Source organism: Pseudonaja textilis, chromosome 3 (assembly GCF_049901715.1).
Source record: "Pseudonaja textilis isolate UNSWEBS1 chromosome 3, rPseTex1.2, whole genome shotgun sequence".
Lineage (NCBI taxonomy): Eukaryota > Metazoa > Chordata > Lepidosauria > Squamata > Elapidae > Pseudonaja > Pseudonaja textilis.
The window spans coordinates 58,977,670-58,990,390 of NC_141992.1; the positions used below are offsets into that span (position 1 = coordinate 58,977,670).

The window sequence follows — 12,721 nt, forward strand, 5'->3', positions numbered from 1 at the left end:
CTCATCTTCTACAATAGGCCGTTGGCTATGGGCCACGATAGCGATAATGTATCAGACTCAATCACTGCAGGTGCCCAGGGGCATAACAGCTCATTCAACAAGGAGCTCTGCAACTTCGGCAACGTGGGCCACACAGGCACCAATAACTGAAATTTGTCGAGCTGCAACCTGGGCCTTTCCATCGCCATTCATTAGGCATTATAAAATAGATGTGTTTGCATCCGCTGAGGCCTCCTTTGGCAGAAGAGTTCTGCGCCGGGTCCACAGGGACCAGGAGGGGTTTCCAAGCCAGACGGAGTCCCTCCCATAGGACAGGCCAAGCTTTGGTATGTCCCACTACTGGAGGCTCTGAACAGCTCATGGGAGAAAGGGCGTTGGTACTTACCTGACACACCCATTCTCTTTGAGCTGTGAAGAGCATCCAGCCCCACCCTTTTCCATCTGGTGGGGTCCTGTTTCAGCAATGAATTGTTAGGGCATTGAGGACGAGGGCGTTTATTTCTCTCATTTTCGCCAAAACTGGGGAACGCTCGGGAGGAGCCCCGTGGAGGAGGAGGAGCGTTCCACAAATTAAGCCGAGCCTAGACATGCAGAGACTGAAGCACCTCCCACTACTGGATGCTCTTCACAGTTCAAAGAGAACGGGTGTGTTAGGTAAGTACCAACGTCCTTTCAGTGGATAAAGGGAAGCCCGGGCGGGTGGGTGAGCCCAACAGCAGAGCCATTAGAGTAGCAGAGAGAACCAGTTCAGTCTCCGCTGCTCATCGCTTCTACCAGCTCTCCAGAACTAGGCAGAACTGATCAAATACCACCACTGCTGTAGAGGTTTTAGAATTCTCCTGCCATGATGCAAAAGTACATAATTTTTTGAAGACACACTTGATCACTGTGTAGTATTTCGGGCCACATTCCCAAAACTAATGGATAGGGCCAGGACAAAAAGTAACTAAATTTATTTCTTATTATAACAATTGTCCTTCAGTCACATATGCAGTAATTTATCCACTCTGTCTTATTAATTGACCAATGCAATCAAATATATTATGACTGAAGGACTTAGTACCACCAATTCAAAGTTATTCCCAGGTTATGTTTATGTTCACACATAGATAATATTGTATTTCTTCTCCCTACTATCACCACCACCAGATGAAAGTGGGAAACCACCAGCAATTGTTCCCATAATACATGGTCTGAATGGGGCAATACTGGCTGGAGAAGATGCTCATGAAGGTAGTTGGGAACCTATATAGGAGTTCATAGGCTAAAATTAGCACTTTGATCTGCATACTTCACTCTGTGTAGATGTAGTTCCATTGAGGACTACATGTTGAGTTTGGTTGGTCAGCCAGTTATGAATCGATCTCTTGATAGTTTTTTCCAGAAACCCTTTGTTAGACAATGTGAGCCATACAGGACTGAAATTTCATAACTGTGGTGGATTTCACCATTTTTCATCAACTGAATTTTCTGAGTAGACTTCTAGGACAGTCTCAGGTAGAAAGCACTGCAGTAGTTTTCTCAGTAACCTTGATTATAGATGTATTAACATACATGCATGGTTGGCTTGTCTGTACAAGAATGGGCTTGATCTGAAAAAAAAGAATCAAATCCCCTTTGAGATGAGCTTTATGGATATGACCATACATTTTTCACATGTGACAAAATCAGTTTGCAACATCCTTCTTGGGCAGGGGTGGGCAAGAGAACCACATGAGAAACTGGGAATGTTGTGTAGGGCTGAACTAATACATTGAACTGAATTCTGCTCAATATTAATTTTATCGTTTTATAAAAAGCAGTGGGTTATATGATTTTGATTACAATGAATTAGCCACTCATACATGCACATACGTAAATTTAAAAAAATAGCAGTTGTTTTGCATTCACTTCTTTAAAATAAAAATAAAATAAAAGCAATGCAGGTGTATTGCATGTATTAGCATACACTTCTTTACATTCGATTTCTAATTTCTGATTGACCTCACATGGGCTGCACAGGAGAGCTAAAGAACCAAGTGTGGCCTGAAGGCCATAAAATGCCAGATTTGTTCTTGGACAATGTTTTTTTTTTCATCTTCTCCACCTAGTCTATTATGCTGGTATAACAAGAAAATATGTCATCCGAGGTTTAAACTTTAACCAGACCTTATCCTGGTTAATACGGACAAGGCAGATAAATGCTAACCACTACTTGTAGGCTTCATAAAAAAGGCAATTTGCAATTAGGAGATAAACAGGACAAATTAGAAACTGAATCAGATTTTTCTTTCAATATTCTTTAAAAGAACCTGGCAGGACAGTTGTAAATTTTAACATTGCAAATTATGTATAATTAGTAGCCTTACTTTAAGTGACACAGTTTATCACTTGATTATCTCATCCTATTTCTATTTGATTAAACTATGTTTCTGTCAAAAACTAGGATCTCATATCTACTGTCTTACTCAATTATCTACATTGGTCATTACTACTACAACTTACAAATACCAATTAAAGTAAATACCAAGGTGTTTCCTGGTTCTTATCACCTACAATATACATTCTGTATATTTTTAACTACAGCTACTATTAAGAGACATGCTTCTGTAATGCTACTTACTTAAACTATGTACTCTACTACTTGTCAAGGAAGCATTGTCTTTTACAGAAGGATAAACTGAAGTTTCAACCACCCTGATTAAATATTTGCTCAAAGAACTATTTTCATAGAACAGATACTGGAGCACTTCCAGATCCACAAATATTTTGGTTTGAGAAGTTCCTGCTTCTTATGGGACCACCCAGAAGTTTACAGAACTAACTATCATGATAGGTCCCTTGGGACTCTGGTCAACGGGGCCAATGTTATATACAGAAATGGAGGCAGGAAAGCAAAGGAATTCATCTTGGAAAAGCTTGGAGCAAGTTCTTTTCCCGCTCTGAACAACTCTGGCTTATGAGGTTTGGTCTGACCTGGTTTTTGGTAATACTGAAACCCTGCGTTCATGATTTGACAAATTCTCAAATGATTTCAGCAGGACCAATTTTACCTGTTCAGATCTTCAGTGACTTGAAAAGTATGTTCCCTGGTTTTTTTTGCTAGTCATATGGCTTTCCTGTTGACTGTTTGCAAAATGGTAGTTTTTCTGTTTCCAAATAATTGCTTAGCATGTTTGTTCTCAATATATTTGTGCCATCTTTGTCCCAGTATTATTTAATAAAGCTTTGTTAGTTTTAAATATTTGGTGGCACCAGATTTTATATATTCTATATTTAGTTAGCTATACAATTTTAAAGTATATATATGTAGCAGGAGATCCAGAAATTCAATATGGAAGACAGGACCATGTGATTGAAGATACACCCCTTTTTAAAGTATGCCATGAACAAATAAAAGGGCTTCTATTATACAGTGAAGCCTACTATATGGAGATTTTTTTAGTTCCCATCCCCTCCTCCAAATGCTCCCAAAATTGATAATTGAATCATAAATCTGATGAATGGAACGCCATATTGATGGAAATCTTGAAAGTCACCTTTGTTGGGCCAGAGGTGCTACCCAGGAAGCATTTGAAAGGCTCTGATCAATTTTCAAATGCCCATGATAGCTGCTTGAACTGGCATTACAGATTTACATATTGATGTCAGCTGTCTAGAGCAATAGTCCCCAAAGTGGGGTGTACAATTATTTATTTTATTGATTGGCTGATTAAATGTATATACATAGTCCATGAATGCAGGAAGAAAATGTTAGAACGTTCAGTTTCCATGTAATGTTTATACTTAAACAGTAGGAAATTAAGCTGCATTAATAGTGAACTGAATATATAAAATATACATTCGGGAGATATAATATAAATGCTTTATAGTACAGGTGGTATACCAATATATATGTAGTAGTATGTGCATTTAATATATCAATAAATAAGAAAACATCCATTTGGAATCCATGCTCTTTTTTCTTTTTTCCTGGTGGCGTTGATAAATCCAGAAAGTTTAGAGACCAATGGTTTAGACTATATATAATCTGTAGGATTATATATAAGAATGTCCAAGAATTGCTTTGTAAGTTCTGTTGGGAATAGATAGAATAAATCAAGCCCAACAGATCAATAGCAACACTAAATGCTATGCACAAGCCAAGTTCAGTGGATATTTGTCTTTGCCTTTAAAATCCTTATAGGCAGCAGGCAGAGATTCTACCAGCATTTTAAAATGTAATGAAATGATGAGATGGTTCTTGTGCTGGAACAAACCAGGAAGTATTATAATTAAAGCAGGAATGTCTTGCCACTTCCAATGTTTGGGGCATTTCATCAGTTAAAGGAAGAAAGAAAGAAAGTCCATCACCAAACCAGTTTGTGCATTAAAAAACCCCCCACAATCTTTACATAAACTATACAAATCTGACAATTTGCCTATTGCTCCTATGGGGGAAAAAACAATAGACCAAAACACATGCTTCAAAATATAATTGGAAAGAGGAGCAATAAAACAGAACACATGTCAGCTGGACTCCATGTTCCTATTTATTTGTTTGTTAGATGTAGGATTTCATGGTAGGATACATAGCACTCTCTCCTGTTTCCCCGCCCCCTAATTATGATCCTTTGAAAAATGTTGGACTGAGATCATGATTGTAAGTGATCTTCTTTGATCAAGGATATACTTGAAAATGGGTCTTCCAGGTCCTCTTCCAACCATTGCCCTATATGGCTTCAACCCAAGTCTTGCTTGTAAAAAGCACAATAAAAAATAATGCCTTCTTTGGATTGAACTTGGTTCATGATAACTATCTGGACGTATCCATGAACAACAAGGAGGGACATTTTGCCATGCCTGGTAGATTTACAAAAAAGGCTACAAATAATTTGGACACAGCTGTAGACACTAACTCTGAAGATTTTAAAGATTAACATACAATTGAAATCAGAAGTGTTTCTTTTGGGGATTGATTGATAGTTATGGAACTTTTTATCATATATACATGATAATTACAGAGATTATTATACGCCCAAAGATGGAAAGCCTTGATATGACCCAGCATGGAGGAATGATGAAGTTGATGGAACTTGCTAAGACAACCAAACTGACATCCTTAATCAGAGAAAAGATTGGAAACTCATTATAGACATTTTTGCATCAAACAGAAAAGAAATGAATTCATGATATATAGTTTTGATGACTGGAAAAAATATAGATTATAGAAAAATGAGTCATGCTGTAACTATAGAAGAAGAGGTTAAATTAGCTAAATTAGCTAAATTAGTTAAATTATAGCTACTGTAAAAGAAAATCAGTGGTTACTTATTATTATTTCCATTTTCCCCCTTATGCTTTTGTCTTTTGTCTTTTTTTCTTTCTTTACTTCTTTCTTTTCCGTATTCTAACTATTAGTTTCTCATAGTTTTGAGCAATTGATTATTTCCGTTATTGCCCTAAAATAACAGAAGGTTATTCAGATTTTCTTTTAAGACAGAGAAAGCCCACCATCAGATGAACACAGTGGTGGGATTCAAATTATTTTACTACCGGTTCTGTGGGTGGAACTTGGTGGGCGTGGCAGGGGAAGGATACTGTAAAATCTCCAGTTAGGGGTGATATTTGCCAGTTCTCTGAACTACTCGAAATTTCCACTATTGGATCTCCAAAACTGGTCAGAACCTGCTGAATACCACCTCTGGATGAACAGTCCTGGATATTTCCCTCTATTTTTATTCACTACTGCATGCATGCTCATTTTTCCTATCTCTGAGCTAATCCTAGATATTATATGTTTCAGATTGGTGCATCATTGATGTCAAGCAATGTGGGGAGTGGCCTATTTATTGGTCTAGCAGGCACTGGAGCTGCAGGAGGACTGGCAGTTGGAGGCTTTGAGTGGAATGTGAGATGACTTTGGTTTTTTGTTTTTGTTTTTTACAAATGGATGGTTTGGGGGAACTCCTATGTGGGTTTGGTCAAATTATTGGGTTGCTAAGTGACACAATCATAAGGTGCAATGTCATGTGACCACACCAACGTAAAGTTCCAACAGTCCCAGTTGCTGTTTTTAGGCAACTTCTGACCAATCACAGCATACCACGGTCACATGATCACCATTTGAGATCTCCCAGTTTCCCCATTGGCCTGCTTGTTAGAAACTCACAGTGAAGGTTGCAAATGGCAATCACATGACTGCAGGATGTTGCAATGTTGTAATTGCAAGCCATTTGCCAAGTGCGTACATTGTGATCACCTGACCATGGGAATGTAACAGCTGCAATGGTAAGGACCTGTCATAAGGAACATTGTTCAATGCTGTTATAACTTTGAATGGATTTTGTGTGAGGGAACATTAAACAAGAACTAAATGTACTGTAGCTTCACTCTCCATTTCAGAAAATGTACATGCTTAAGCAGTACAATATAATCCATTGTGTTATGTCACACAATATGTACAAAAGGGACAGAGCTTCCAGTATTATAGCACAATCAATGTACTTGTATGGAGAAGTAATTTCATTTTTGGATTATTATTTTTAGCAGATTGATATGGCCTGATTCATTCATTGTGACAGAGTTCCTAAATATTCTAAAGATTTCTTTTGCACCTAGCAAATTATATTTAATTTTAATCAATTCCATGTGATTATAATGATTATATGATCTGCGTAGTAATCAAGGAAAATATTACCCCACTGGGTTGAAAATCCAATGTGAAAAGAATTTACTGAGTATTTTAGAAAAGGGCTAATTCTAAAGAAAAGGCAGCCTTCCATTGAATATCCAGAAGTGAATTCTTCTCAAACTGGCATTTAAAACATACTGAACATAAACTCTTGACAAATTCAGGTTAAATTGTGTTGCCCCAGCACAGAAATCCCTACAGGATTGTGACCCTTGACCCCTGCCTTTGTAGTAATCCAAGTGAACTTAAAAGCCAACTTTGTCTTAGAATTGTTTGAAGGCCAAGATTGTTCCATGCTTTGAGTAACATCGCTTACAGTTACAATACTTCGCTCATAGTACAGTCCTGAGGGATATCTGAACTTCTCAGCTGCCAAAAAAAATGGAGCTCAGCTGTCTCTAAGATGAATTATTTCTCTTAGTGCTAAAGGTCATCCAATAATACATTTCCTCATGTAATAAAGGGCACATTTACTAGAACAGCAAAGAAGCAAGGCTGGACTCCAGTAATTTATATAATAATGAATGGAAAAGGTATCTCCAGAAGCCAACAAAGTTCTAAGCTTAGTGATAAAATGGAAAATATTGTCATCTTCTAATATTTTTTTTCAACTTCTGCAATCTACCTTACTGTCCTGGGATTTTCTGAGGCTCTTCCTTTCAAGAATTAACTAGGTCTGATTCTCAAAGACGAGCAAAGTTTTCTTGGCATTGTTACCAGTTTGTGTAGTACTTAAGACTAATAGCTGTCGAGTCCAATGTTAAAGCCTCATCATTTTATCTACTGTATATCTTGAAAACCTGACAGAAATAAAAGTTCAGAAGTAGTTGTATCTAAAAATCAACAGAAAAAGAGGTGTTTAATGCAAGTGAAAATGTGATTTTAAAAGTGTGAGCAAGATCATTCATTTTGATGTTAGATTTCCTGAGGTCCTGTACTTCCACTTAATTAAGATATTTTGACCTACTCTTAGTGTTTTCTGTGTTCTGGAAGATGTGCTATTCACTCAAGGAATCATTTCTCTCATCTATCTACTGGCATTTATATTATTTGGTTTCACAATTTTTCTCTTGCCATTTTATAGCAACAAATAATTTTACATACTGTGTGCATATGCTGTATCTTTTTTTGTTGTTGTTCCTGATAGGCCACCTGGGCATTGATAGTCCTTGGCTGGATCTTTGTACCAGTTTACATATCTTCTGGAGTCGTTACCATGCCAGAATATATGAAGAAAAGATTTGGAGGACAAAGGATTCAAATCTACCTATCTGTACTATCCCTCATTTTGTATATATTCACCAAAATATCAGTATGTATCCAAGACAAAAATCATAGCCTTGGGATATATGGTTTACTTAATATTCAAGGATGTTTGTTTAGATAAATCACCTCACTATTCTCAATTACAATAATTGTTCTAATAGAGTATGTCCACATTGCCACTACTTCCAAATCCCTTAAAATAATTTTAAAGATGATTTGCTGTTCCAAACTGACTGCTTCACATAGTTTAAAGATCTATTCAATAAACTAAAATAAATTGGATAAAGAGTAAAGTAAATAAAGTAAATTTAATGAAAAAAAGGACTGGGGTGACATGACAGCCATGTTCCAATATCTCAGAGGCTGCCACAGGGAAGATGGAGGCCAATCTATTCTTAAAGTACCTGAAGGCAAGAAAAGAAGCAATGGATGGAAACTAATCAAGGAGAGAAGCAACCTAGAAGGAAGGAGAAATTTCCTTACACTCAGAACAATCAGTCAGTGGAATTACTTGTCTCCAGAAGTTGAGGGTTGTCCAACACTGGAGGTTTTTAAGAAGAGCTTGAACAGGCGTTTGTCAGAAATGATATATGGTTTCCTACCTGAGTAGACAGTTGAACTAGAAGACCTCCAAATTCCCTTCCAATTCTGTTATTTGTATCAGTGATAAGTCCAACAGTGGCTTAGATGCTATCCATGTACCAGCATCAAAAGTTACACTTTTTCTAGTTTTGGCACCTGCTTTACTTGCAAGGGTCAACGTACAATAACTGAGCACAATTAACACTCTTTTCTTCTCCTTCCCCCCCCTCTCCATTTGCTTCAGACAGATATTTTTTCTGGTGCACTTTTTATCCAAATATCCCTCGGTTGGAATCTCTATCTCTCTACAGTGATCTTGTTAATAGTGACAGCTATCTACACCATAGCAGGTAATTATGCTATGTAGCAGTATAATAGTGCATGAATAACTGATCCTGGTCAGCACTAATTTATTTTTATGAAATAGCCCAGAAGTTACATTGGATGAGAGCACTCTATAAAAAGAAAACATATAAATAGTGGTCCCAACTCATAGCTGGGTTCTGAAGTCGCCATCAAAGTACTTCAGAACAGTGCACCATTTTCCTCCTTTTTTCTACCATGAAAGTCACCATGAAAGGCTATCATTATCATTATCCCAGAATCCAGGAGCATCCATGGGGTGGGATGGGAATCAAAAATATCAAATTTGTGTCTACATGATCCGAAAGAAAGAGAGGGTTACTATTAGTGATCATGGTTGACATCTTGACATTTTTTTACCCTCTCCCATGAATGTCCTAGCCTGAATAAGAATAAATAAGAAGGCTAATGGAACTGAACTATAATAGCTTCCAAGCTTTCTTCATATCAAAATAAATTCAAATGAATGTACATAGTTATTTACAACACATAGCATATAGGGAATGTGAATGTACTACTTTGATCATCAATATTTAGAAAGTATTTGTAGCTGAATCAGTTCTTTGTTTCTCTTTTTATATTGCAGGTGGTTTGACTGCAGTTATATACACAGATGCTCTACAAACTGTAATCATGGTACTTGGTGCTTTGGTTCTTATGTTCATAAGTAAGAAGAAAGAATTGTGTTGCTTGCTTTCTTGTTCTCATTTCTAAAATAGGACAGATTCGGGGTGGGATGCTACCAATGCTGCCCGGCTCTATAGAACCAGTAGCTCTGAAGAACAGCAGACACCGAACTGGTTCTGCATTTGCAGCTGTTTGGCCCACCCGCCTGCCCCAGCTCTTACTTGTCCTTTATTTCCTGCTTTTTCAACCTCAGCTGCTTTGCACGGCATAGCTGAGGTTGAAAAAACAGGGGAAAAGTGGCTTTTCAAATGCTGCGCACCTGCGCGCAGTGCTTTTCAGCTGTCCAGGTGGCACAGCTTAAGGTTTTTTACACACACACACAGTGCACATCAGGTGTGTGTGCGCAAAGTGTGCAGCCACACACAAAACGTAGTCACCAAACTGGTAGTAACATTGGTTGAATCCCACCCCGGACAGATTTCTTGAGTTTTGCTTTTGAAGGTCTTCACAGGATAGCAGTATGTGGTGCAAACATTAATTTTATCTTATGGTTGGAATATCTGTGGAGATTCCCAATCATTCAGGTCATGGTTGTCCCAAAGTCTAGTTTTTCAAAAGTAACTAGACTTTATTGTTTTTTCTCCCCTTGAATACATTTCACTTCTCATCCAAGAAGTCCTGGCGGAATGGTGGGAAATAGAAGAATTTATATTCCTTAGCGGTCATCTGGTCATTAGCACTCTGAAGGTTGGTCTGTTGTTAGCTTTCTGAGAGTCATTGAGGCCACTTGGGGGTTTATCTGTACCCTCAGGGGTCACCTGAATCAAAATGGTTGGAATAAAACCTTTCTTAAAAAATATGCAGAGAGGGATACAGACTAAAACATAGTTGTTCCTTCAGCCTGATTTACCTCATTTTTACACAATGACCTAAGCAGGTATAAAATCCTGTGTTATTCAAGTACCAATCAAACAATTGTGGCACTGTAATGCTTCAAAATTTGGAACAATGTCACTATGAAATATTTATTCATCAAATCAGAAGGTCTGGTTAGGAAAGAAATTATGCTCATGCTCAGACAGACAGACAATTATCAGCACTATGGTAACTACATATCCAATAATCCAGAAATTCTAACAATATAGTAATATTAATACATATGATTTAAATAATATTAATTTAATATAATTTTCTTGATATTGTTATTATATAATGTGTAAGCTTAAACATGTCTCTTGTTGGGTGTTACATATCATATTGCACTATTTATAATGTGTTTTTCTGTTTTAAACTATAACCATACTTTTCAAAGAGTATGTATCACATTCAAAATGCCTCCCGTTTAGAATAGCAATAGAAAAAGCACTTAAACTTATATATAGTGCTTCACAGTGCTTTACAGCAGTTTACAGAGTCAGCATATTGTCCCCAACAATTTGGTCCTCATTTTACTGACCTCGGAAGGATGGAAGGCTGAGTCAACCTTAAATGGCAGGTGTTAGATGGTTAAAGTTTAAAAATAAACGGTTTCATCTCCCTTCCATAACTTCATTTATATGAGGTGTTTATTTTTTAAAAAAAATCAGGGCCATCCCGTATAACAAATGTAGCTTTTATTTTGGCTCTGAGAGAGTAAATTACACAGGGGGAAAAAGCAAAAATGAATGAATGATTGAACAAAATAGGTTTTTTTTCTTTTCTTTTCAGGTTTTGAGAAGGTTGGGTGGTATGAAGGACTGCAAGAGAAGTACAGTCGGGCAATACCTAATGTCACAGTCCCAAATACAACTTGCCACCTGCCACGGCAAGACGCTTTCCATATGATGAGAGATCCCATCACTGGGGATATTCCATGGCCTGGGCTTCTATTTGGCCTCTCGGTTCTTGCCCTCTGGTGCTGGTGCACTGATCAGGTAAAATAAATCTCTTTCTCTCCTTCCCTTGAACTTCAGATTGATGATTCACTTCCACAGAAGGATGTTAACAATGCTTCCTACTGAATAATACATATGGAAAACATTACATTGGAATCAAAAAGCCATTTAATTTCTCAGTAAAGATGCATGAGCAGGATGTGAGTGCTCTCTTGCCTTATGATTACAGCACCCAGAATAATTTGTATCACTCAGCTTTTAGGAAAAAAGTAGGATAAAGGCTTCTGTTGCTGGGCAGGAAGAGAGCAAAACAATGAAATACGAAATATAATTTCTGACCTTTGGGACTGCCACAGTTAAAGGAGCAAATTCATCTTCATGGCCACAGGTCAAGCATACATTACAGTGAAACCTTGATTTAATGGACCTTAATGCAGTGCACTTCAGGTTCAAATTTCTATTGTATTGCCAAATACCATTTGTGTAATGATGCTATTACATAAATGATGTTAAAAGAAATAAACTATGTCAATTTCGCTTTTGCCTACTTCAGCTAGCAGGGAAGTCAAGTATATTAGTTCAGGGTGTTAAAATTCACACTTGGGACAAATTCATTTATATATTCAGTTAAATACTACATTAAAATGTGTATTCAGATAGTCCTTGACTTACAAAAGTTCATTTAGTGACCATTCAAAATTATAACAACACAGGGGGAAAATGGCTTATGACCGTTTTTTACACTTATGCCCCTTGCAAGCGTGCCTATGGCCACCTAATTCCAATTCAGACAGTTGGTAACTGACTCACATTTGCAACAGTTGCAGTATCTCAAGGTGCTGTGATCTCCTTTTGCAACCGGACAAGCAAATTCAGTGACGAAGCCAGATTCATTTAACAATTGTGTTACTAACCTAACAACTGCAGTGATTTACTTGACAAGCATGGCAAGAAAGGTTATAAGTGGAGGCCAAATTCACTTAACAAATGTCTTACTTAGCAACAGAAATCCTGGAGTCCATTGTGGTTGTAAGTTGAGGACTGCCTTTACTTTAAGTGAATTGATGATGCATTTTTAAATATTTGTATCTTCTACACATTTATTAGGCAGATACCTTCTCTTAATGTTAGATGTTGCCTTTCCCAAGCACTGGCCATTCTATAGAAATTTCTAAATTTTGTCGATTGGAAGGTTTTTCAATCAATTAAAGTAAAACGACAGCTGCATTTGTCTCAGTTGGCCAAAGCAGAGGTCAACATCAGAGGCTGTATTCAGCAGGTTCTGACCAGTTCTGGAGAACCGGTAGCGGAAATTTTGAGTAGTTCGGAGAACTGGCAAATATCACCTCTGACTGGA

The 12,721-nt window shown here is 37.4% G+C and overlaps 1 protein-coding gene across 9 annotated transcripts in view; it reads left to right on the plus strand.

Annotated features, from left to right (window-relative positions):
- Window positions 1-12,721, plus strand: part of SLC5A9 (solute carrier family 5 member 9) — a 48,090-nt gene that overhangs the window by 20,737 nt on the left and 14,632 nt on the right. For 6 of the 9 annotated variants that reach the window (XM_087929882.1, XM_026707043.2, XM_087929881.1 and 3 more), the window contains 5 exons: window positions 5,765-5,869; window positions 7,800-7,964; window positions 8,745-8,850; window positions 9,450-9,530; window positions 11,198-11,403. In XM_087929882.1, the coding sequence (XP_087786008.1) occupies window positions 5,765-5,869; window positions 7,800-7,964; window positions 8,745-8,850; window positions 9,450-9,530; window positions 11,198-11,403 (663 nt within the window). The remainder of the gene's footprint in view (window positions 1-5,764; window positions 5,870-7,799; window positions 7,965-8,744; window positions 8,851-9,449; window positions 9,531-11,197; window positions 11,404-12,721) is intronic. The other 3 variants (XM_087929883.1, XM_087929886.1, XM_087929887.1) reach the window with 3 other exon arrangements.